The sequence below is a fragment of the Micropterus salmoides genome, unplaced genomic scaffold, assembly GCF_014851395.1.
Source record: "Micropterus salmoides isolate LMB-PRFRI ecotype aquatic unplaced genomic scaffold, ASM1485139v1 Ms_hic_scaffold_5, whole genome shotgun sequence".
NCBI classification, from domain to species: Eukaryota; Metazoa; Chordata; class Actinopteri; order Centrarchiformes; family Centrarchidae; genus Micropterus; species Micropterus salmoides.
In genome coordinates, this window is record NW_024044237.1 from 35,887,989 (window position 1) to 35,914,589 (window position 26,601).

The 26,601-nt window shown below is 43.9% G+C and overlaps 1 protein-coding gene across 3 annotated transcripts in view; it reads left to right on the top strand.

The window, feature by feature from the left end:
- Nucleotides 1-10,306: 10,306 nt before the first annotated feature.
- slc44a1b (solute carrier family 44 member 1b) overlaps nucleotides 10,307-26,601 on the top strand; it is a 29,823-nt gene continuing 13,528 nt past the window's right edge. The window contains exons 1-7 of one of the 3 annotated variants that reach the window (XM_038699381.1): nucleotides 10,307-10,577; nucleotides 12,270-12,359; nucleotides 15,863-16,005; nucleotides 23,371-23,507; nucleotides 25,924-26,017; nucleotides 26,130-26,299; nucleotides 26,438-26,527. In XM_038699381.1, coding sequence (XP_038555309.1) covers nucleotides 10,521-10,577; nucleotides 12,270-12,359; nucleotides 15,863-16,005; nucleotides 23,371-23,507; nucleotides 25,924-26,017; nucleotides 26,130-26,299; nucleotides 26,438-26,527 — 781 coding nt within the window. In that variant the 5' untranslated portion in view covers nucleotides 10,307-10,520. Of the gene's footprint in view, nucleotides 10,578-11,502; nucleotides 11,882-12,269; nucleotides 12,360-15,862; nucleotides 16,006-23,370; nucleotides 23,508-25,923; nucleotides 26,018-26,129; nucleotides 26,300-26,437; nucleotides 26,528-26,601 lie in introns of those variants that run through there. The other 2 variants (XM_038699383.1, XM_038699382.1) reach the window with 2 other exon arrangements.

Here is a 26,601-nt window from a genome sequence, read left to right on the forward strand (position 1 = left end):
TGTGGACCATGTCTGTCTGTTACAAACACGTCTGTCTGTTAGGAACATGTCTGTGTGGACCATGTCTGTCTGTTACAAACACGTCTGTCTGTTAGGAACATGTCTGTCTGTGTGGACCATGTCTGTCTGTTACAAACACGTCTGTCTGTTAGGAACATGTCTGTCTGTGTGGACCATGTCTGTCTGTTACAAACACATCTGTCTGTTAGGAACATGTCTGTGTGGACCATGTCTGTCTGTTACAAACACGTCTGTCTGTTAGGACCATGTCTGTCTGTTAGGAACACATCTGTCTGTTAGGAACATGTCTGTGTGGCACTTGTCTGTCTGTTAGGAACATGTCTGTCTGTGTGGACCTTGTCTGTCTGTTACAAACACGTCTGTCTGTTAGGAACATGTCTGTCTGTGTGGACCATGTCTGTCTGTTACAAACACGTCTGTCTGTTAGGAACATGTCTGTCTGTGTGGACCATGTCTGTCTGTTAGGAACACATCTGTCTGTTAGGAACATGTCTGTGTGGCACTTGTCTGTCTGTTAGGAACATGTCTGTCTGTGTGGACCACGTCTGTCTGTTAGGAACACATCTGTCTGTTAGGAACATGTCTGTCTGTTACAAACACGTCTGTCTGTTAGGAACATGTCTGTCTGTGTGGACCATGTCTGTCTGTTAGGAACACATCTGTCTGTTAGGAACATGTCTGTGTGGCACTTGTCTGTCTGTTAGGAACATGTCTGTCTGTGTGGACCTTGTCTGTCTGTTACAAACACGTCTGTCTGTTAGGAACATGTCTGTCTGTGTGGACCATGTCTGTCTGTTACAAACACGTCTGTCTGTTAGGAACATGTCTGTCTGTGTGGACCATGTCTGTCTGTTAGGAACACATCTGTCTGTTAGGAACATGTCTGGCTGTGTGGACCATGTCTGTCTGTTAGGAACACGTCTGTCTGTTATGAACACATTTGTGTGGCACTTGTCTGTCTGTTAGGAACATGTCTGTCATTTAGGAACACATTTGTGTGGCACATGTCTGTCTGTTAGGAACATGTCTGTCTGTTACGAACACGTCTGTCTGTTTGGAACACGTCTGTCTGTTAGGAACACATCTGTGTGGCACTTGTCTGTCTGTTAGGAACACGTCTGTCTGTTACGAACACGTCTGTCTGTTTGGAACATGTCTGTCTGTTATGAACACATTTGTGTGGCACATGTCTGTCTGTTATGAACACATTTGTGTGGCACATGTCTGTCTGTTAGGAACATGTCTGTCTGTTATGAACACATTTGTGTGGCACATGTCTGTCTGTTAGGAACATGTCTGTCTGTTACGAACACGTCTGTCTGTTTGGAACATGTCTGTCTGTTAGGAACATATTAGTCTGTTAGGAACACGTCTGTCCGTTACGAACACGTCTGTCTGTTAGGAACACGTCTGTCTGTTTGGAACATGTCTGTCTGTTAGGAACATATTAGTCTGTTAGGAACATGTCTGTCTGTTACGAACACGTCTGTCTGTTAGGAACACGTCTGTCCGTTACGAACACGTCTGTCTTTTAGGAACACGTCTGTCTTTTAGGAACACGTCTGTCTTTTAGGAACACGTCTGTCTGTTAGGAACACGTCTATCTGTTTGGAACACGTCTATCTGTTAGGAACATGTTTGAGTTGGAACACATCAGTCTGTTAGGAACATGTTTGTGTGGAACACGTCAGTCTGTTAGGAACATGTCTGTTAGGAAAATGTCTGTCTGTTAGGAAAATGTCTGTCTGTTAGGAAAATGTCTGTCTGTTACGAACACGTCTGTCTGTTACGAACACGTCTGTCTGTTACGAACACGTCTGTCTGTTATGAACATGTCTGTCTGTTACGAACACGTCTGTCTGTTTGGAACACGTCTGTCTGTTAGGAACATGTCTGTCTGTTATGAACATGTCTGTCTGTTACGAACACGTCTGTCTGTTTGGAACATGTCTGTCTGTTAGGAACACATCTGTCTGTTAGGAACATGTCTGTCTGTTTGGAACATGTCTGTCTGTGTGGACCATGTCTGTCTGTGTGGACCATGTCTGTCTGTTACAAACACGTCTGTCTGTTATGAACACGTCTGTCATTTATGAACATGTTTGTCTGTGTGGAACATGTCTGTCTGTTAGGAACACGTCTGTCTGTTACGAACACGTCTGTCTGTTACGAACACGTCTGTCTGTTACGAACACATCTGTCTGTTACGAACACGTCTGTTACGAACACGTCTGTCTGTTACGAACACGTCTATCTGTTACGAACACGTCTGTCTGTTACGAACACGTCTGTCTGTTACGAACACGTCTGTCTGTTTGGAACATGTCTGTCTGTTATGAACATGTCTGTCTGTTACGAACACGTCTGTCTGTTTGGAACATGTCTGTCTGTTAGGAACACATCTGTCTGTTAGGAACATGTCTGTCTGTGTGGACCATGTCTGTCTGTTACAAACACGTCTGTCTGTTAGGAACACGTCTGTCATTTATGAACATGTTTGTCTGTTAGGAACATGTCTGTCTGTTAGGAACACATCTGTGTGGCACTTGTCTGTCTGTTAGGAACATGTCTGTCTGTGTGGACCATGTCTGTCTGTTACGAACATGTCTGTCTGTTATGAACACATTTGTGTGGCACATGTCTGTCTGTTAGGAACACGTCTGTCTGTTACGAACACGTCTGTCATTTATGAACATGTTTGTCTGTTAGGAACATGTCTGTCTGTGTGGACCATGTCTGTCTGTTACGAACATGTCTGTCTGTTATGAACACATTTGTGTGGCACATGTCTGTCTCTTAGGAACACGTCTGTCTGTTACGAACATGTCTGTCTGTTACGAACACGTCTGTCTGTTAGGAACACGTCTGTCTGTTATGAACACATTTGTGTGGCACTTGTCTGTCTGTTAGGAACATGTCTGTTAGGAACATGTCTGTTAGGAACACGTCTGTTAGGAACTCGTCTGTCTGTTAGGAACTCGTCTGTCTGTTAGGACCATGTCTGTCTGTTAGGAACATATTAGTCTGTTAGGAACACGTCTGTTAGGACCATGTCTGTCTGTTAGGAACACGTCTGTTAGGAGCATGTCTGTCTGTTTGGAACATGTCTGTGTGGACCATGTCTGTCTGTTAGGAACACATCTGTCTGTTAGGAACACGTCTGTGTGGCACTTGTCTGTCTGTTAGAAACATGTCTGTCTGTGTGGACCATGTCTGTCTGTTACAAACACGTCTGTCTGTTACGAACACGTCTGTCATTTATGAACATGTTTGTCTGTTTGGAACATGTCTGTCTGTTAGGAACACATCTGTGTGGCACTTGTCTGTCTGTTAGAAACATGTCTGTCTGTGTGGACCATGTCTGTCTGTTACAAACACGTCTGTCTGTTACGAACACGTCTGTCATTTATGAACATGTTTGTCTGTTTGGAACATGTCTGTCTGTTAGGAACACATCTGTGTGGCACTTGTCTGTCTGTTAGGAACATGTCTGGCTGTGTGGAACACGTCTGTCTGTTACAAACACGTCTGTCTGTTAGGAACACGTCTGTCTGTTACGAACACGTCTGTCATTTATGAACATGTTTGTCTGTTTGGAACATGTCTGTCATTTAGGAACACATCTGTGTGGCACTTGTCTGTCTGTTAGGAACATGTCTGTCTGTTAGGAACATGTCTGTCTGTTAGGAACACATTTGTGTGGCACTTGTCTGTCTGTTAGGAACATGTCTGTCTGTTAGGAACATGTCTGTCTGTTAGGAACACATTTGTGTGGCACTTGTCTGTCTGTTAGGAACATGTCTCTTAGGAACACGTCTGTCTGTTACGAACATGTCTGTCTGTTACGAACACGTCTGTCTGTTAGGAACACGTCTGTCTGTTATGAACACATTTGTGTGGCACTTGTCTGTCTGTTAGGAACATGTCTGTTAGGAACACGTCTGTTAGGAACTCGTCTGTCTGTTAGGAACTCGTCTGTCTGTTAGGACCATGTCTGTCTGTTAGGAACATATTAGTCTGTTAGGAACACGTCTGTTAGGACCATGTCTGTCTGTTAGGAACACGTCTGTTAGGAGCATGTCTGTCTGTTTGGAACATGTCTGTGTGGACCATGTCTGTCTGTTAGAAACATGTCTGTCTGTGTGGACCATGTCTGTCTGTTACAAACACGTCTGTCTGTTACGAACACGTCTGTCATTTATGAACATGTTTGTCTGTTTGGAACATGTCTGTCTGTTAGGAACACGTCTGTGTGGCACTTGTCTGTCTGTTAGAAACATGTCTGTCTGTGTGGACCATGTCTGTCTGTTACAAACACGTCTGTCTGTTACGAACACGTCTGTCATTTATGAACATGTTTGTCTGTTTGGAACATGTCTGTCTGTTAGGAACACATCTGTGTGGCACTTGTCTGTCTGTTAGGAACATGTCTGGCTGTGTGGAACACGTCTGTCTGTTACAAACACGTCTGTCTGTTACAAACACGTCTGTCTGTTACGAACACGTCTGTCATTTATGAACATGTTTGTCTGTTTGGAACATGTCTGTCATTTAGGAACACATCTGTGTGGCACTTGTCTGTCTGTTAGGAACATGTCTGTCTGTGTGGACCATGTCTGTCTGTTAGGAACACATTTGTGTGGCACTTGTCTGTCTGTTAGGAACATGTCTGTCTGTTAGGAACACGTCTGTCTGTTATGAACACATTTGTGTGGCACTTGTCTGTCTGTTAGGAACATGTCTGTTAGGAACACGTCTGTCTGTTACGAACATGTCTGTCTGTTACGAACACGTCTGTCTGTTAGGAACACGTCTATCTGTTTGGAACATGTCTGCCTGTGTGGACCATGTCTGTCTGTTACGAACATGTCTGCCTGTTAGGAACACGTCTGTCTGTGTGGACCATGTCTGTCTGTTACGAACATGTCTGTCTGTTAGGAACACGTCTGTCTGTGTGGACCATGTCTGTCTGTTACGAACATGTCTGTCTGTTATGAACACATTTGTGTGGCACATGTCTGTCTGTTAGGAACATGTCTCTTAGGAACACGTCTGTCTGTTACGAACATGTCTGTCTGTTACGAACACGTCTGTCTGTTAGGAACACGTCTGTCTGTTATGAACACATTTGTGTGGCACTTGTCTGTCTGTTAGGAACATGTCTGTTAGGAACATGTCTGTCTGTTAGGAACACGTCTGTCTGTTACGAACATGTCTGTCTGTTACGAACACGTCTGTCTGTTAGGAACATGTCTGCCTGTTACGAACACGTCTATCTGTTTGGAACATGTCTGCCTGTTAGGAACACGTCTATCTGTTTGGAACACGTCTGTCTGTTAGGAACATGTCTGTTAGGAACACGTCTGTCTGTTACGAACACGTCTATCTGTTTGGAACATGTCTGTTAGGAACACGTCTGTCTGTTAGGAACACGTCTGTCTGTTAGGAACATGTCTGTTAGGAACACGTCTGTCTGTTAGGAACATGTCTGTCTGTTACGAACACGTCTGTCTGTTAGGAACATGTCTGTCTGTTACGAACACGTCTGTCTGTTAGGAACACGTCTGTCTGTTAGGAACATGTCTGTTAGGAACACGTCTGTCTGTTAGGAACATGTCTGTCTGTTAGGAACATGTCTGTTAGGAACACGTCTGTCTGTTTGGAACATGTCTGTCTGTTAGGAACATGTTTGTCTGTTTGGAACATGTCTGTCTGTTAGGAACATGTCTGTCTGTTAGGAACATGTCTGTCTGTTTGGAACATGTCTGTCTGTTAGGAACATGTCTGTCTGTTAGGAACACGTCTGTTTGTTAGGAACACGTCTGTCTGTTAGGAACATGTCTGTCTGTTAGGAACACGTCTGTTTGTTAGGAACACGTCTGTCTGTTAGGAACATGTCTGTCTGTTAGGAACATGTCTGTTAGGAACATGTCTGTCTGTTAGGAACACGTCTGTCTGTTAGGAACATGTCTGTCTGTTAGGAACACGTCTGTCTGTTAGGAACATGTCTGTCTGTTAGGAACATGTCTGTCTGTTAGGAACATGTCTGTCTGTTAGGAACATGTCTGTTAGGAACACGTCTGTCTGTTAGGAACACGTCTGTTAGGAACTCGTCTGTCTGTTAGGAACTCGTTTGTCTTTTAGGAACATGTCTGTTAGGAACACGTCTGTTAGGAACTCGTTTGTCTGTTAGGAACACGTCTGTTAGGAACTCGTCTGTCTGTTAGGAACTCGTTTGTCTGTTAGGAACACGTCTGTTAGGAACACGTCTGTTAGGAACACGTCTGTTAGGAACTCGTTTGTCTGTTAGGAACACGTCTGTTAGGAACTCGTCTGTCTGTTAGGAACTCGTTTGTCTGTTAGGAACACGTCTGTTAGGAACACGTCTGTTAGGAACACGTCTGTCTGTTAGGAACTCGTTTGTCTGTTAGGAACACGTCTGTTAGGAACTCGTTTGTCTGTTAGGAACACGTCTGTTAGGAACTCGTCTGTCTGTTAGGAACTCGTTTGTCTGTTAGGAACACGTCTGTTAGGAACACGTCTGTTAGGAACACGTCTGTCTGTTAGGAACTCGTTTGTCTGTTAGGAACACGTCTGTCTGTTACGAACATGTCTGTCTGTTAGGAACACGTCTGTTAGGAACTCGTCTGTCTGTTAGGAACTCGTTTGTCTGTTAGGAACACGTCTGTTAGGAACTCGTTTGTCTGTTAGGAACATGTCTGTGTGGAACATCTGACTGCAGATCAGCCTGATGGCTTTAGTTTGAAGAACGTTGTGTTTGATCAGACGGTTCTATGAAAGAGGCCTGACACTGTCAGCTGTTGCATTGGCCTGAACTCTAGTGGACGAACACAGAACTGCATTCAGATCTGATTCCCAGGGAAGGAACAATCCGACCTCAGTGACAGAATGTTTTAGAAGATGTTAATGTTCTCTGTTAACTTCTCCACTCAGGGTCCACTTACCTAACTTGTTCCGAGTCTTTCGACACACAGTCAGAAGAGTTAGATTGTTGTTCTCATAAACTGTGAGTCAACAGGCTCAGAAGAAGTAATCAGATCCTTTACCTGTGCAGAAGTATTCATTAAAAGTACTGCATCAAAGTTTTTTTTGAGTAAAAGTACAGAAGTATAATCAGCAATAGTTTATTTTTTATCCATTGTATTTTAGTTGTAAGGGTTCACATACAAACATAACTGTAAATGTTTAATGTACCTGTGTTTATTAGAGAGACGAGGTATTTGTCTAAGGAAAACTAAGAAAACAGTCGAGGAGCTTTTAGCAGATTTGAAACTTTCTGCTGGAACTGAAACTCTGTCGACTGGTTTTATTCAGTCTTTCACAGAGAAAACAAGAGAGTGAAGGGAAATATCTGTTAGAAGATATTCTTGAGGATTTAATAGAGTTCTTGCAAAAGGAAAAAGAAATTTAATATTTTATACACAGAACACTAATTTCAATGCAAACTTAACGGGTGATGTGTGTTCGGTTTCCTGCAGCAATGACACTAAATCAGCTGTTTTTCTGGAGGTTTTATGGTCTGTTTGTACAAAGACTCTCCGAGTTGTGTGGTAAAATAATAATAAACTAAACACTGAGATGTTCTGTCCTCATGTTGGTTCCCAAGCAGGCCGATTTGTTGGTGTTAGCATGTTAGCGTCTATCAAATTAACAGCAACATAACCAAAAATCAAACGTGTGATCACTTCCTGTTATTCCCTTCATAGCTGTTTTTGACCTGTTTGTATAAAACAAGTGTAATCAGTACATATTTGCAGTACTATCACGTGACACTGTTGTTTGTACTTGAAGTATCAAAGGTAAAAGAACTCTGTGTAAACAACCGCTCCTCCCAGTGTGTTAATACATGCTACATGTAGGCCAGGTGGAGCTATGTTAACTACTCATCCATATGCTCATGTTTTTATTTAAATATCTTTATCTGAACAGTAATCAGTAACTCCAGCTGTCAGACACATGTAGTGCAGTGCAAGTATACAGTGTCAGAAAAAAGTACTTAAACTTTTTGCTTATAGTTGCAGTACTTGAGTAAATATTTGTAATTACTCTCCACGTCTGGCCGATGCAGTACAGCATGAACTCTGCCTGTCCCCGAGAAATCAAGTTTGGTAGAGAGATTCTTTCTGTGTTTCTCATTTGTCCCTTTTATTTATTTTAAAGGAAGCAATTCTGTAAAAAAAATCTTATTTGACAGAAAGGGAAGGAAAACCTGTAAATGTGACCTGAAAACAAACATAAAATATATATTTACTCACATAGGTGCTGAAAGTAAGAATGTTTTCAAAAATGAACACGTTAATAGTTTATATTTATCCAGAAAGAATAAGTTAGTCAGTATCTGGTGTGAACCCCCCCCCCCCACACACACACACACACACCATCAGGAAACAGTGGGACCCTGGTCCACCATCAGGAAACCGTAGGATCCTGGTCCACCATCAGGAAACAGGGGGACCCTGGTCCATTATCAAGACCTAACCCTAACCATGGTTCACCATCAGGAAACAGTGGGACCCTGGTCCACTATCAAGAAACAGTGGGACCCTGGTCCACCATCAGGAAACCGTAGGATCCTGGTCCACCATCAGGAAACAGGGGGACCCTGGTCCACCATCAGGAAACAGGGGGACCCTGGTCCATTATCAAGACCTAACCCTAGCCCTACACCATCAGGAAACAGGGGGACCATGGTCCACTATCAGGACACAGTGGGACCCTGGTGCATCATCAGGACACAGTAGGACCCTGGTCCACCATCAGGAAACAGGGGGACCCTGGTCCATTATCAAGACCTAACCCTAACCCTACACCATCAGGAAACAGGGGGACCATGGTCCACTATCAGGACACAGTGGGACCCTGGTGCATCATCAGGACACAGTAGGACCCTGGTCCACCATCAGGAAACAGCGGGACCCTGGTCCACCATCAAGACCTAACCCTAACCCTAACCCATTAGGAAACAGGGGGACCATGGTCCACTATCAGGACACAGTGGGACCCTGGTCCATCATCAGGACACAGTGGGACCCTGGTCCACCATCTACTGTCCACAGAAGTCTGCTCAGAAGCGGCCTTCATGGAAGACTTGCAGCCAAAACTCCTCCGACATGGAAACATGTGGAATATCTGCAGCAGAAGGCAGGTTGTTCACTGAAAGGCTGGAGAGAGGAACAAGAATGAGAGTGTGCAGGTAGCATGAAGCACGGTGGAGGGTCCTGCAGGTTAGGGTCTGCATTTCTGCAGACAGAGTCGGGGATCTGGTCAGAATTAATGGTCCCCTCAATGCTGAGAAGTACAGAATCCACAGATGGATTGTGGGAAGTTCTCCAAGAGGTTCGGACCGACCCACCTGCAGAGCTCCTTAGCGTGAGAAGGTGAACCTAGAGGACCTGATGCTGTTTGAAGATAAAGGGGGGTCACCAGATCCTGATCTGATTTTTCTTCTGTTCACTCTGTTTTTTGTTCATTGATAAATATAATTTGTTTTTGTGATTAAAGGTTTTATCTGAATATTAAAAGCTCAGAACAGACAGCATGTTATTGTGTCCAGAAGTAAGTTTTTGCACTAAAAGAACCATCACAGCAGACGGGGAAGTGTTTCCAGGACCTCTCAAAGTCCAACACCTGTTCACAGAACACTGTTTCTGACAGATGTTCTGTCCGTCGCTCTGCAGGTGTTTTCCATAATCTGAGAATCGCTCAGTGGCGTCACAGCAAAGTCATATTCTGATATCATGTCTAACCCATCCCTATGTGTTCTATGACTTTCCCCCAAAACAGGTTTACTAGCTTACATTCCCAGAGTGCCGGTCAAAATGTTCCTGTGTCTGTCTGCATTCACAGCATCACTTACTGGTCAGTACGCCCGTTTACAGGGAGTAAAGTAAAACCTGTGTATTAACTTTTATTGATACCTTACATACTGTATTTAACAGGAAACAGAAATAACAGAAATAATAACTGAAACCAAACTAAATTATTAAATAATAATAATAATAATAATAATTACAGCCAAAGGAACTTTTGAAACACTTGGTGATTTGATTTTGAAATTTACATCAATTATTAACAAAAAAGAGGCACATAAATGAGGAAAGAATTCATTTCAATAACTCAAAAAAACACTAAACCTGGAAATAAACCCTAACCCCAGAAAACACTTGTCTGTTTTACTTTTTTTAAATACTGAAATGGATCTTGACAGTTTGGAGTTAACATGATTAATAATGTTTGATGTGTGACTGAGTCCGTCATCTATATAAATAGAAATGTATCGTCTTCTGTATTCGTACTTTACTGCAGTTTTTCTCTCACACACACACACACACAGCCTGGTACAACAGTAAACAATAAGACAATAAGACTCTCTGTCCTCTCTGCAGGCTGGTCAGACCCACATCGCTGCTGTCCTCAGTCTGACAGGAACACCAGGACTCTCCAGGACTCTCCAGGACTCTCCAGGACTCTGCAGGAACATGGACCCTAAGCGTCTCTCCTCGGGTTCCCAGCAGCAGGTTCGCCTCAGGAAAAAGGTAAAAGGTTACTGGTCACAGACATCGAGTGGAAACATAACAAAGTACATTTTCTTAATAATACTGTAATAATACTTGTGTACTTTCACTTAAATACGGCAGCAGATGTACACCAGGTCTGCTGTACTTCATCACTCTCCTTGTGTTAGTACTGTGAACTCCTCTTTGTCCTTTCCGTTACGTATTTATACTCTGTTGTGTACTTTTACTAAAGTACATGATTTGGATTCACTTTGTGAAAACGAGTCCGGGACTTTCTGGCTCTGGTCTCGGACAAACATCAAGTCCACATCCTTTATCGGTCCTGCGCTGGTGTTCAGATCCTTTGGTTAAGTAAAAGCAGCAGTACAGCGATGTAAAAATACTCCAGTGTAAAAGTACAGAAGTATTGCTTGTATGTTGTTCCTCAAATGTAAGTCGCTTTGGATAAAAGCGTCTGCCAGATGAGTAAATGTCAAATGTAAATGTAATGTCAGAAAACACTAAAAGAATGAAAAGTGTTCACACCTGATCCTTTTCGATCAGGATTAAAAGAGAAAACATCTGATCTGAGTATTCAGAGCTCTCTTGTTGTAAAGTGCTGAATAAAAACACTAAAGGAACCTTTGAAGAGAGATGTGTGGAGGTAAATCCAGGGAATCTCCCTCTGCGCTGCTGGTTCGTGTTTCTGCTGTTGTCATTTACACAAACACTAATTATAGGGTACCTATGTACATGTTTCTTCTTCCCTGCGAGGGTTTTGTGTTTCATCTAAAGTACAGAAACAAACCAGAAGATAAAACCTTTTGAATTATTAGTTTTTTTTAAATAAAGTTATGGAAAGTGTTCCAGCAGTGGAAACAGCGCCACCCCGTCATTAGCCCGCACTCAGCGGTCAGACCGGGTACTACATCCGCCGGTATAACGGTTTGTTGTTCTGCTCCTCCGCCTCTGCACGAACAGCAAATGCGCACGCGCAATGACATGAATGGCCGCTGCACCTGACGGCCCACCAGGAAGTGTGGCGGACAAATCCTCGGCCGTTAATCCCCGCTCGGTACGGTGACCGGACAGTAGCATGCGCAGCGGGCCGGATCGCTCCCTCTGACCGTCGGAACCGTCTCCGCTCCGGACTCGGCCTCTGGAGTCGCGCCGCTGCGCAGTGAGTGCATGCGGGCAGAGCGCGTGGGGCTGTGCGTGTCCCCCGTCCCCGCCTGTCGGGCTCCAGACCCGCTGCTGCTGAAGCTCCGTGAGGCTCCGTGAGGCTCCGTGAGGCTCCGGGCTCGTCCACCCTGACTGCAATGGGATGCTGCGGTAGCGCGGAGGTAAGAACGGCCCGGCCCGGCCCGGCCCGGTACCGTCTTCCCCTTCCTCCACCCCCCCGGTGCCCTTCAGCAGAGCACCGGTGCGTGTTTGTGTTTTTTCACCGTGAAAGGGAAACCGGTCCCGGGGAGCAGAGAAGGCCGAGCTGGGATTAGAGCCAGCAGCCATAATCCAATTACCTCCTCCGGGTTACCGGGGCCTGCACCGGGACCGGTTCAACATGTCGCTTTGTGTGATCTGATTAGTGATGGAGACCCGGCCGAGCCGAGCGAACAGGCCCGGGGACAGACTGAGTTCGGGTCGGCCCGGTCCCGTAGGCCCGGTCCCGTAGGCCCGGTCCCGTAGGCCCAAGCTCAGCTCCCGGCGTGACCGTGTGTTTGTGTGTTTCAGAGGACAAAGAGAGAATGGAGACCGCTGGAGGACCGGAGCTGCACGGACCTGCCCTGGTTCCTGCTCTTCACCGTCTTCTGCGTCGGGATGGTAACCACACCGAGCCCGCCGTCACCACATGATACCGATCAATAACCCGTTCTGATCAATAACCTCTCTGTCCAGTGTTTACAACTCAGTCATCGATTAGTCGATCGGGAGAAAACAATTCTGCACATTATGTTCTGTTTAACATCAGCTGTTAGTCCCGTTGTCTTTAATGCTGTTATAATAAATCTAACCTTCCATCAGGAATATTGATTAAAGATTTTAGAAATGAATCAGCTGTTCAATCCATAATATAAATAACTCTGCAGCCCTGACAGCAGCTGAGGGACTTTTAATCAGCTAGAGAATCATTTGCTGAGAAAGAGCAGTTTAATAGAGTTCTTCAACAAAGTGATCATTGATGCTGATTTTATGATCACATGTCAGCTGACATGCAGTCAGAGGATGGAGCTTTGTTCAGCAGCACTGGGACACTTATGGACAGTTTACTGCTGACAGCCAGTCTGTGTTACAGCTAAATGTCAGCGTGTTCGCCACGATGTTGCAAAGGAACAGGGCAGCAAGAAAATGTGATATCGCGATACTGATCATGAATATTGCGCTAACGATATTCATTTCTGTAATTAATTAACTTTTCTTTTACTCCTCTGACTCGCTTCACTTCTCTTGTTTCCCCCCCGCTGTTGAATTGTGCACACACGTCACATGGGATGCTGCATTGAGTATGTTTGTGTAGTGGACTCAATAGTGGTTTTAAGTGGGCTCTTAATAGAACACAGCTAAGCCACACAGCTCCGGACACGTCTCTCCACAATATAAACGGAATATTGCAAACTTTCTGCGACATTTTCAAGACGATATTCCATATAGTGATTTTGCGATAACAATATTCAGTCAATATATTGTGCACCACTGGCTAACATCATAGTGAATATGTGGTGAACACGCTGGCATTATGTTGAACACGTGGTTTATACACAGACATCATAGTGAATATGTGGTGAACACGCTGGCATTATGGTGAACACGTGGTTTATACACAGACATCATAGTGAATATGTGGTGAACACGCTGGCATTATGGTGAACACGTGGTTTATACACAGACATCATAGTGAATATGTGGTGAACACGCTGGCATTATGGTGAACACGTGGTTTATACACAGACATCATAGTGAATATGTGGTGAACACGCTGGCATTATGGTGAACACGTGGTTTATACACAGACATCATAGTGAATATGTGGTGAACACGCTGGCATTATGGTGAACACGTGGTTTATACACAGACATCATAGTGAATATGTGGTGAACACGCTGGCATTATGGTGAACACGTGGTTTATACACAGACATCATAGTGAATATGTGGTGAACACGCTGGCATTATGGTGAACACGTGGTTTATACACAGACATCATAGTGAATATGTGGTGAACACGCTGGCATTATGTTGAACACGTGGTTTATACACAGACATCATAGTGAATCTGTGGTGAACACGCTGGCATTATGTTGAACACGTGGCATATATGCTGATATCATCATGGTGACCACGCAGGCATCATGGTGAACATCATGGTGACCACGCTGGCATCATGGTGACCACCCAGGCATCATGGTGAACATCATGGTGACCACCCAGGCATCATGGTGAACATAGTGGCATCATGGTGAACATCATGGTAACCACGCTGGCATCATGGTGAACATCATGGTGACCACGCTGGCATCATGGTGAACATAGTGGCATCATGGTGACCACGCTGGCATCATGGTGAACATCATGGTGACCACGCTGGCATCATGGTGAACATAGTGGCATCATGGTGACCACGCTGGCATCATGGTGAACATCATGGTGGCCACGCTGGCATCATGGTGAACATCATGGTGATCACGCAGGCATCATGGTGAACATCATGGTGACCACGCTGGAATCATGGTGAACATGCAGGCATCATGGTGACCAGAGTGGCATCATGTTGAACACGCTGGCATTATGGTGAACATCATGGTGACCACGCTGGCATCATGGTGAACATCATGGTGAACATCATGGTGACCACGCTGGCATCATGGTGAACATCATGGTGATCACGCTGGCATCATGGTGAACATCATGGTGACCACACTGGCATCATGGTGAACATCATGGTGACCACGCAGGCATCATGGTGAACATAGTGGCATCATGGTGAACATCATGGTGACCACGCTGGCATCATGGTGACCAGAGTGGCATCATGTTGAACACGCTGGCATTATGGTGAACATCATGGTGACCACGCTGGCATCATGGTGAACATCATGGTGACCACGCTGGCATCATGGTGAACATCATGGTGATCACGCTGGCATCATGGTGAACATCATGGTGACCACACTGGCATCATGGTGAACATCATGGTGACCACGCAGGCATCATGGTGAACATAGTGGCATCATGGTGAACATCATGGTGACCACGCTGGCATCATGGTGACCATGCAGGCATCATGGTGAACATCATGGTGACCACGCTGGCATCATGGTGACCAGAGTGGCATCATGTTGAACACGCTGGCATTATGGTGAACATCATGGTGACCACGCAGGCATCATGATGACCACAGTGGCATCATGGTGAACATAGTGGCGTGAATACACTGTCAGTGTATTTATACACAGATCCAAAACACAGAAATACTACAAGATCACATAAGTAACTATTGGGAAGTAGTTAAATTTAATAGACTGAGCTTGTTTTTATTGGCTGCCTCAGTAACTTTGTCCTTTGGGCTTTTGGACTCTGAGAAACTTTTAAAAACTGAATTAATCAAGAAAATGGATTTTAACGGTTGATGCAGTTTGTGTCATTTGATTAATTGAATGAAAGTAGCTGTAGTGTAATTATTCACTTCTGTGTTTACACCTGAGTTCACTGACTGAAGCCGTTCAGGTGGAAACAGGAAGTGAGATATTTAGTTTGAGTAGAAACGTATAACAGCTGATTCATCAGTCGTGAAGCAGCAGATTTGTGAAAATGGAGAGATAAAAGATAAATGAGCCTGATTTCCTACAGACCATGAACGCAGCAGAGCAGACAGCTGATTGGCTCATTAGACTGCCAAGAGATCTGATTGGTCAGAAACAGTTTGATTTTACAACTGAGCCACAGACTGAAATAGAGAAGATGAAAGTTTAATTATCAGAAAGGAGAATAAAACTCCTTCAGGTGATAAAAACATATTTATTCTCTTTAGCTTCAGCGCTGACACAGGTGAGCTCACAGGTGAGGCAGGCAGTCCAGAACAGGAGGCACCAGGAGCTGTATCTGCAGAAACACGAGGACACGTGGACCAGGGCTGAAGTTTAGACTTAAATACACAAGAGAGACACAGGTGGAACACATCAGGCCAACTCTGTGTCTTCATCTGCTGAACTCTGAGAGACTGAGATCGATTATAAACTAACTACTGATTACTGAGGAAAATAATCAGTATTAATCATTAAAGAACTGACTGTTAGTTTCCCTGGTAACAGGCGTCTTTCTGTCCTGCAGGGCAGCATCTGCGGCTTCACCATCGTCACCGGCGGCGCCGCTCGCCTCGTCTTCGGATATGACAGCTACGGAAACACCTGCGGTCAACGCAACGAGCAGATCGAAGGCGTCAGGCTGAGCGGCCTCGACCACACCGACAGGAAGTAAGTCTGGTTTTACAGTAGGTCACTAGTGAGGTCTGTGGTCGCTACCACGGTGGGGTTTTTTAGTGTAACACTGGTATTTGTAGTATAATACAGTGGTATTGTTTAGTGTATTACAGTGGAATTTTTACAGTGGTATTAGTAGTGTATTATTGTGGTATTTTTTGTGTATTACTGAGGTATTAGTGGTGTATTATTGTGGTATTTTTTGTGTATTACTGAGGTATTAGTGGTGTATTATTGTGGTATTTTTACAGTGGTATTAGTAGTGTATTACAGTATTTGTAGTGTATTACAATGGTATTGTTTAGTGTATTACAGTGGTATTTTTACAGTGGTATTTTTAGTGTATCGTTGTGGTATTTTTTGTGTATTACTGTGGTATTAGTGGTATATTGGAGTGGTATTTTTACAGTGGTATTAGTAGTGTATTACAGTATTTGTAGTGTATTACAATGGTATTGTTTAGTGTATTACAGTGGTATTTTTACAGTGGTATTTTTAGTGTATCGTTGTGGTATTTTTTGTGTATTACTGTGGTATTAGTGGTATATTGGAGTGGTATTTTTACAGTGGTATTTGTAGTGTATTACAGTATTTGTAGTGTATTACAGTGGTATTGTTTAGTGTATTACAGTGGTATCGTTGTGGTATTTTTTGTGTATTACTGTGGTATTAGTGGTATATTGGAGTGGTATTTTTACAGTGGTATTTGTAGTGTATTACAGTATTAGTGGTGTATTGGAGTGGTATTTTTACAGTTGTATTTTTAGTGTATTATTGTGGTATTGTTTAGTGTATTACAGTGGTATCGTTGTGGTATTTTTTGTGTATTACTATGGTATTAGTGGTATATTGGAGTGGTATTTTTACAGTGGTATTTGTAGTGTATTATTGTGGTATTTTTAGTGTATTACAGTGGTATTTTTTGTGTATTACAGTGGTATTAGTAGTGTATTACAGTATTAGTGGTGTATTGGAGTGGTATTTTTACAGTTGTATTTTTAGTGTATTATTGTGGTATTGTTTAGTGTATTACAGTGGTATCGTTGTGGTATTTTTTGTGTATTACTATGGTATTAGTGGTATATTGGAATGGTATTTTTACAGTGGTATTTGTAGTGTATTACAGTATTTGTAGTGTATTACAGTGGTATTGTTTAGTGTATTACAGTGGTATTAGTGGTATATTGGAGTGGTATTTTTACAGTGGTATTTGTAGTGTATTACAGTATTAGTAGTGTATTGGAGTGGTATTTTTACAGTGGTATTTGTAGTGTATTACAGTGGTATTTTTACAGTGGTATTTGTAGTGTATTGGAGTGGTATTTTTTACAGTGGTATTTGTAGTGTATTACAGTGGTATTTTTACAGTGGTATTTGTAGTGTATTGGAGTGGTATTTTTACAGTGGTATTTGTAGTGTATTACAGTATTAGTAGTGTATTGGAGTGGTATTTTTACAGTGGTATTTGTAGTGTATTACAGTGGTATTTTTACAGTGGTATTAGTAGTGTATTGGAGTGGTATTTTTTACAGTGGTATTTGTAGTGTATTACAGTGGTATTTTTACAGTGGTATTTGTAGTGTATTACAGTATTAGTAGTGTATTGGAGTGGTATTTTTACAGTGGTATTTGTAGTGTATTACAGTAGTATTGTTTAGTGTATTACAGTGGTATTTTTACAGTGGTATTTTTACAGTGGTATTTTTAGTGTATCATTGTGGTATTTCTTGTGTATTACAGTGGTATTAGTGGTATATTGGAGTGGTATTTTTACAGTGGTATTTGTAGTGTATTACAGTATTTGTAGTGTATTCCAGTGGTATTTTTTACAGTGGTATTTGTAGTGTATTACAGTGGTATTTTTACAGTGGTATTTGTAGTGTATTACAGTGGTATTTGTAGTGTATTATAGTGGTATTTTTACAGTGGTATTAGTAGTGTATTATTGTGGTATTTTTAGTGTATTACAGTAGTATTTTTACAGTGGTATTTTTAGTGTATCGTTGTGGTATTTTTTGTGTATTACTGTGGTATTAGTAGTGCATTACAGTGGTATTTTTACAGTGGTATTTGTAGTGTATTACAGTATTTGTAGTGTATTACAGTGGTATTTTTACAGTGGTATTTTTAGTGTATTACAGTGGTATTTGGTATTTTTACAGTGGTATTTTTGGTGTATTACAGTGGTATTTGGTATTTTTACAGTGGTATTTTTGGTGTATTACAGTGGTATTTTTACAGTGGTATTTTTGGTGTATTATAGTGGTATTTGGTATTTTTACAGTGGTATTTTTGGTGTATTACAGTGGTATTTTTACAGTGGTATTTTTGGTGTATTACAGTGGTATTTTTGGTGTATTACAGTGGTATTTGGTATTTTTACAGTGGTATTTTTGGTGTATTACAGTGGTATTTTTGGTGTATTACAGTGGTATTTGGTATTTTTACAGTGGTATTTTTGGTGTATTACAGTGGTATTTTTACAGTGGTATTTTTGGTGTATTACAGTGGTATTTGGTATTTTTACAGTGGTATTTTTGGTGTATTACAGTGGTATTTTTACAGTGGTATTTTTGGTGTATTACAGTGGTATTTTTACAGTGGTATTTGTAGTGTATTACAGTGGTATTTTTACAGTGGTATTTGTAGTGTATTACAGTGGTATTTTTACAGTGGTATTTTTACAGTGGTATTTGTAGTGTATTACAGTGGTATTTTTACAGTGGTATTTGTAGTGTATTACAGTGGTATTTGTAGTGTATTACAGTGGTATTTGGTATTTTTACAGTGGTATTTTTGGTGTATTACAGTGGTATTTATAGTGTATTATTGTGGTATTTTTACAATGGTATTTGTAGAATATTTGTGTCGCCCACCTGGAATTAATCAGTTCTCATCTGTTATTAGCATGTAGCATTAGCACGCTGTAGTATACTGTGTACACCTACTGTGTAGTGTGGATGTGGCTCGTGCACAGAAGCAGGACTGATTCAAATAGAACAATTCTGCATTCATGTCGTTTTTGAAGTAATTGTTGCTACGGAGGTCCTCGTCTTCAAACCGTGAAATACTCATGGTCGGCGGCGTCACTACTCGCCGTGTAACTAGTGTTCATTGGTAGTATTCAATGTTCGGATCCTTAAGTAAAAGTCCTCACCATCAAAGCTCTCCATAATCTTGCTCCTCCTTATCTCTCTGAACTCCTTCAGCCCTACGCCCCATCCCGAACTCTCCGATCCTCTTCTTCCCCACTACTCCTTCTGTCCGCATGTCCACTATGGGGTTCAGAGCCTTCAGCTGTTGTGCGCCTCACCTTTGGAGCTCCCTCTATTCATCCGTACGACTGAGTCCACAGCCTCCTTTAAAACTTTGCTCAAAACCCACTTATTTTGAAAGGCCTACCCCACATAACTCCACCTTCCACCGGCTTCATGATGAACTGCTTTCTTTTATTTTTGAAATAGTTTTTCTCCATTCTGTTTTATCTTAATCTTTAAATTGTGTCATGTTTTTATTTTCTTTATTGTATTTGCCTCCTTGAAATGTAATTTAACTGTTTTAATCTGTAACGTGTCCTTGAGTGCTATGAAAGGCGCCCACAAATAAAATGTATTATTATTATTATTATAAGTACCATTACATCAATGTTGAAATACTAAGTAAAAGTCCCGAGAAGTATTATTGGTGATGCCTCCCGGTCAGCTGGCTCTGATTGGCTGCTGTGGGGTTCTGCTTAGTGAGTAATCTGATCCAGTCGGCGGCCTTTAGGCTGCGTTCAGGCTGCAGCCAGAGTGACTCAGATCTGCTGTGTTTCTAACAGGTCACATGGACCCTGATCTGTTCCAGGTCAGAGTGGAGCCACTTTCACATGTGGTCCGAATCAGATCCAGGTCCGATTGTTTGTCTAAAGCGACCGGCGTCACAGTTCTGGTCTAGACGGAGCCGCGGGGAACGAAACAGCTCCGCAAAAGCCAGAATTCAAAGCGTGTCTCTCTTTCTCCTCGTCCTCGCCATCAGCTGCTCACAGCTTCACTTCCTCCCACCTGAGATCCAGCTGGTCTCCAGCTCTCTGCTGAGTCGCCTGTCTGAGCAGAAGCAGCAGAGAGAGAGAGGTGTGGGGCAGAAGTGCAAACAGTCATGAACGTAAAGAGAAGGACAGAAAGTTGGGAACATTTGTCATGAATCAGGAGGGAACCAGGAGGGTTAGCAGGTAGGAGCAAACCTCTGTGGCGCCATGTTCACTCCTGTACGACAGCGTGCTGCGTGTGACCTCGCGTTATTCTTCTACGGGTCACTTTCTATAATGTATATAGCTCAATCAGAAACATCAGATCGGTAATAAATCGGCCTTGAGCCCTGCAGAGTGAACGCAGCCTGTTAACCCGTCATACTGCAGATCATATGGATCGGCCTCGGCTCGGGAACGCCCCGCGATTGTCAGGAGGGCGAAGTTATCCCCTCGTGTGCACCAGGCATCGGGGGCCGGGCCCCTCCAAAGGGTCACCAGATAAATGTGAGGCGCCGTGAGACGACTGACGGGAGAGGATAGAAGAAGAAATCGTCTCTTTGGTGGAACGTAGACGGTTTCTAAAGATGGACAAACAAGAAGTGAAGCCAGAACCTCTGGAGCGCCCCCTGCTGGTCATAAACCCCTCCCCCCTGCATGTTGGCGGATGACAAATACATTTCCCCAAAGACGGTTTCTGTTGTTTCAGGTCGTTCTCATCACGCTGACGTTTTTGTGATGCTGAAAAAAAGGGGGTTTCACATCATGATTGACAGCTGAGCGCTGATGTGATTGGGTGAGTGGGTGGGCGGGACCTCGATACCGTGGCTCCACCCCTCCAGGATGGCGGCGCCTGTATCCGGATACTTTGGCTTCACTTTGTACAGAGGGTGACGAGGAGACACACTGAAACTTGTTTAATAGAACAGTGTTTTAGAAGAAGAATACGTGTAGTGCAGTAAAGCGATGCAGAAGAAGTATAACTGAAATACTGAAGTACGGTTATCATCAGCTGTCTGAGAGTACAGATCAGTTTGATTGATTAGCAGAGGACATCAGGTGGTCTCATTAACATACTGTGGGGGGGGTCAGAGGAACAGATTCTTGTTGCTGTAGGAGAAGAAGAGTGAGGAGTTCTCTTTGTTGTTGAGTTTCTCTCCCACGTCCACATTCTGACATTCAGCTCAGTCTTTGCTTCTGATCTTACTACAAACACTTCACCTCCTCCAGGACCGTGGTCCGGGTCACCGGCCGGTACCGTGGGCAGCAGCTCACGTCAGGCGGTTTCAGAACCAGGCAGGTCCAGTGTTGTTCCACAATGTTGTCTGTTGTTGTTGTTACAGTCGAGTGTTCCACACATACACCGACCTGCTCGTAACACACTGCAGGTTCACCTGCTGTGATTCCCAGATGACTCACTCTACATTTAACTGTGATATTTCATCCTCAGACGCGTCTAACTCTTGTTGTTTTAATTGAAGTGTGTCCAGATAAGAAGCTGGTTTGATCAGCTTGTTTGTCTGTCAGAAGATTTGATTTGTTTGAGTTTAGTAATCTTGTGATCTTGTAAATATCTGCCACATTATTTTCTCTGAAAATAGTTGTATTATTTTTCTCTATTCTTTTTAATATTCTTATATAACTTGCATTGTCTATTCCATATTTATATATTTCTGCATTTATTTATGTCAGCTGTATGTTTGTCTGAGTGTAGCTCCTTATCACCAAAGCAAATTCCTCGTACGTATAAAACACTACTTTGCAATAAAGCTCCTTCTGATTCATCTGATTCTGTTCAGTTTTTGTTCCAACAACGAATGTATTTTTGAGATGATTGTTCATTGAAATCAAGTTTTTATTATCTCATATTATTTTCATGTGGTGCTTTTTACTAAATACATTTATTATTATTATTATTCCTCCGTGTTTTTATTTCTACTCAGTGCAGCAGTCGTGTCGTACTCACACTGTCTGATTTTATTCTCTGATTAACTCCAAACGCTTCGATTTGCAGACTTCCTGCAGGCTTTTCACATTAAAAGGGAGGAATTATCCTTTAACCCTAATCCTGCTGTGTCGCATTACTGCTGCGCCGTGGTTTTGGTCCGTTCTCTGCCCGCCGTCAACTTCCATTGGAAGCTTCTCAGATACGTTGCAGCCGCTTCAGCAGTGGAGCGTTGTTTGCACCCTCTGCCTCAGCCAGACTCAGTGGACTTTCAGAGTAAAACTGACTTATATCTTCTGTCAATCAAACTCAACAGTTCCTGCAGACCTTTCACAATAAAAGCGTCCCAGGAATGAATGAAAACAGTGTTAGTATTAAAGAGTTAGTATTCTGCTTTTTGGCTTTTCCCCTCTCCTTTATCGAGTTATAAACCTTTTTTGTGCTGTAACAGGTTTGTAAAGTGAAAAAGCCCAAAGGGAGTTCCCATCTCCCACAGAAAACTCTGCTCTGAACTGAAAACAGCTCGTTTGTAGTCCGGCCTTCCCTTCCTTGTGACGTCACAAGTAAATACGTGTCATAACGCTCGCCGAGCGGCTACTCCGACACGCCCTCAGAAACAGCGAGCTGCAGCACACAGCTCTCCTCTCCCTTCCAAACACTAGCTACCCTCCAGGCAGTCAGTGGACATAAAGTTGTTCCTGTGATGTAGAGACAGAGCTCAGTTAAAACTTTATGGATACAGATTAATAACTCACCGCTCTGAAACTCTCGCTCCAGTCCGTGTTGCCGAGCCGGTCGGCAACACGTACGGCTGAACCCGAGCTGTTTACCGGCTTCTCGCTGACCCGCCCTTCTCTGCTTCTGATTGGCTAGTAGTTCTTAACTAGGAACTGAGCATGTGCAACTCCCAACAAAGATCATTTAGAGACAAGAGGTATCACTCCATAGCTAAAACGAAGCCTTCAACACAGGGTGAAAAGAGGAGATGCAGCAATGTGCAGTAGGACAAAGAATATGGTGTTTTTTGAAAATTAAACCTGTTTTGCTACAACCTCTAAATAAGACTATGAACCTGAAAATGAGCAGAATACCACCTCTTTAAAAATACCCCATTTAATAACCACAACCCCAGGTAGGCTTTTAATGTGATACATCAGAAGGAAGTGTCGAGTTTTAGTGACAGCAGCTCAGCACCCATCGAAAACCAACAAAGACCGCAGCGAACGATTCTTTCTGTTGTCCGCTGATTATTTTCAGATGGATGTCTGTTTCTATCTTCCTTTAAACGGTTGTGTGTGGAACTGAAAGCAGCTAAGCCTGTTGGACCATCTGCTAACTGCAGAAGAAGAATTCAGCACTTTCCCTGTCAGACCCTTTAGTGACCTCCTGTGCTTTCTGTCTCCTGCAGGTTTGTCTTCTTCCTGGATCCCTGCAACATCGACATCGTTCAGAGGAAGATCAAATCCATGGCTCTGTGTGTGTCTCTGTGTCCCACCGAGGAGCTGAAGACCTACCAGGATCTGAAGAGGTTCGCCATGCTCAACGGTGAGGTCACATGACTCATAACACACCTGAACAGGTGTCCTCGCATCAGATTGGTCTTTGCATCAGGTCTTTCTGCTGCTTGTAGATATTAACCCCGTCACTGATCATGAAGAAGTTTAAAGTTTTCCAGTGATCATTTAATGAGGCAGCTCCTCCCACATCCTGTTAGAGCCTCCTGACATTAGTAATAAAGGACTGTGTCATCTGCGTACAGGTGGAGTCTGGGAGCTCCTTTATTTATAAGCAGACCAGCTCAGCGCCCTGACTGCATCATCATGGTAGCTCCGACTAACCTGCGTTCCTGCAGAGCTTCATTAAGTGCTGCTGCCATTTATTAGTTCATTAGAACAGAATCAGGAAGCTGCTATGTGCTGACGACACCAACCGTGTCGCTCGCTGATGAACTTATCTATCGTTTGGCAGCATTTAGAGTCACTTTCACTTGCTGCGACGAATCACGTGTGATCATACCACTGACGGTCTGATGGTGGTGACGCTCCGGGCCAATCTGCTGACGTGACCACAGGGAACTCCTCGGGTTCCAAAGTCCTTATATAGTACTCATTTACGGATCTATCCAGAGCGCCGGTGACGTGACGCCATGAGCTCATCCCACTGTAGCGCTTGAACGGATGCTAAGCTAACTGAGGTTCTGGATACAGTCAGCAGATATCGTATATGTTTATAGAAGGCACCCCAATATTTTCTAGTACAAAATGCAAGGACTGCAGATCACATCTGGCGCCTTTTCACATAATTTTCGTATCGTCGTATTTTGGCGGACATGTAGTGATCTGATCTGGTCACACACCTGCTCTTTGCCGCCACCACAACATCTGAACGTCAGTGGAGCCACACGATTGGCTGAATATGTTTCCCAGCTTGGCGGTAAAAGAGCGGATGATTGGCTTTCTGGCGGGAGGGGCGGGACATGTGACAACATCTTTGGCGTCCCAAGCCCAACCCCCCACCCCCCATGACATTTTAACAGTGGACAAACTGACACTTCTTCCTTGTAGCTCAGTCGTGCGCTCGCCGTCACGTCATGGTGATGATTTAATGTCTGCACACGGCCAGCATACATACTGTCCACACTCAGAGTACAGTAACAAAGGCAGCATTAAGTCCAGCGTCGTTGGTGCCACTCGCCTCCATTTGTCCTCCGTCATGGCTGCCGTGTCTCAGTGTGTCCAGTGTTGAAAACGTGACAGCAGACGGTTCATCAGGGGACGTCACAGCTCCTCTGGCAGCCATGTTGTTCATGAAAGGAGCCTCTGTCACAGAAACACAGAGGAACCAGTTTATCAGTCTGAGGCTGCTCTGGAGGAGGTGTTTCTCTTATTTTGTCCACCCTCATTTAGTCCCAGCGGCTCACCTGTTGGTTTACAGCAACAAGCTGTGTGTTTCTGTACCGCAGCAGTTCAACATGTAGTCATTCCTCTTCCTCTCTCTCATGTCTTCACGCTACATGTGATGCTATAGCTGGTTAGCTTAGCTTAGCATAAAGACTGGAAACAGCTAGTCTGCCTCTAACAGAGGGAACAGAAAACACGTTATATCAGGTGAGTTTCATCTCTGCGAGGGGAAGCTGGAACCTCCTGGAGTCTGGCACATAAAACAGTTTATGTGCTGCTGTGTATTTAATACTGCGACCACATACATTTATCTCCACCAGGCGTTTGGTCGTCTGTGTTAACTGGGAGGGTGAAGGCTGTTTCTCCTTCCCGTCTCACACTGACGAGTATGGCAGAATGAAGTAATCATAATGGTTACAAAGGTGAGAGTGGAACGCTGGTCACTTCTCAACGGTCGCCATCTTGGCTATGTAGCGGTAGGGGAGGGACCACCAACCTGTTTTTAAACTAGTGAAAATGGCGGCCGAGGAAAGTGCAGTGCCTGCGATCATAGAAGTATTTTAATTTTTAATTTTAAGCAAACAAGCCGGCAGATATTTTGGTGGGAGACAACCGCGGTCATATGATAGTTATAATGAGAGAGAGAGAAGAAGAAGAAGCAGTCAGATGTTGTGATCATTACTCCGGTTAGTGCATAACGGCCATGTTTGATTTAAGACGACCCCACGCTGTCGAGATTCATTTAAATTGATTAATCTAGCTGACTCTTTTATTCAAAGCGACTTACAGGTCTACATGTCAGAGGTCGCACGCCTCTGGAGCAACGAGTTGCTCAGGGACACATTGGTGGTCGCAGTGGGAATTGAACCCGGGTCTCTCACACCAAGGGCATGTGTCAGTTAGTACACAGTGTACACAGAGTACTGCGTGTTAGTGTACTGACGCTGCAGTTGTTCACCACATGTTTCAGCTGGAGCGGCTTCAGGCGTCCTCGGAGCTGATGAAGGTGATGAAGATGATGAAGGTGATGAAGATGATCTCATCACGTTCTTCTGTTTCAGGTTCGGAGCTGTGTTCCTACGAGTTAGCAGGTCATAAATATCCCGGACTACCCGAGAGGTTCTTGAAATGTCCCAAACTTCCTGTTCCGCCCAGGTACGTCCGGTTTTACCTCCAACAGCTCTGACCCTCCTGACCTCGGACCCCCCTGACCTCTGACCCCCCTGACCTCTGACCCCCCTGACCTCTGACCCCTGTGTCTCCTCAGTAAGCCGCTGCCGGTGTTTAACCGCTGCACTCCGCTGGATGTTTCCTGTTATGCGAAGTTTGCGGAGGCCGTGGTGACGTTTGTCAGCGATAACAGCGTCCTGCACCGACTGATCGCCGGCGTCGCCGCCAGTAAAGAGATCATCATCGGACTGTGTGTCCTCGCTCTGGGTGAGAAGCATCATCACTGAGCTCAGAGACCTGTTCAGCCCTCAGCTGGTTCTTACAGTTTTGTTAGATGTTATGTAAGTTCAGCAGCTCAGTGTCAGTTCAGGTTCCTCTGACCTCTGACCTCTTCCTGTCTGTCAGTCCTCTCTATGATCCTCATGGTGATCATTCGCTACATCTCAGCCGTCCTCGTCTGGATCCTCACCTCGCTGGTCGTCCTCGGATCCCTCGGTGAGGTCACTTCCTGTTTACTCTGCTGAAATGTTTCTCTGGTTTCAGTCCAGAAGGAAACGGATCTCGTTCTG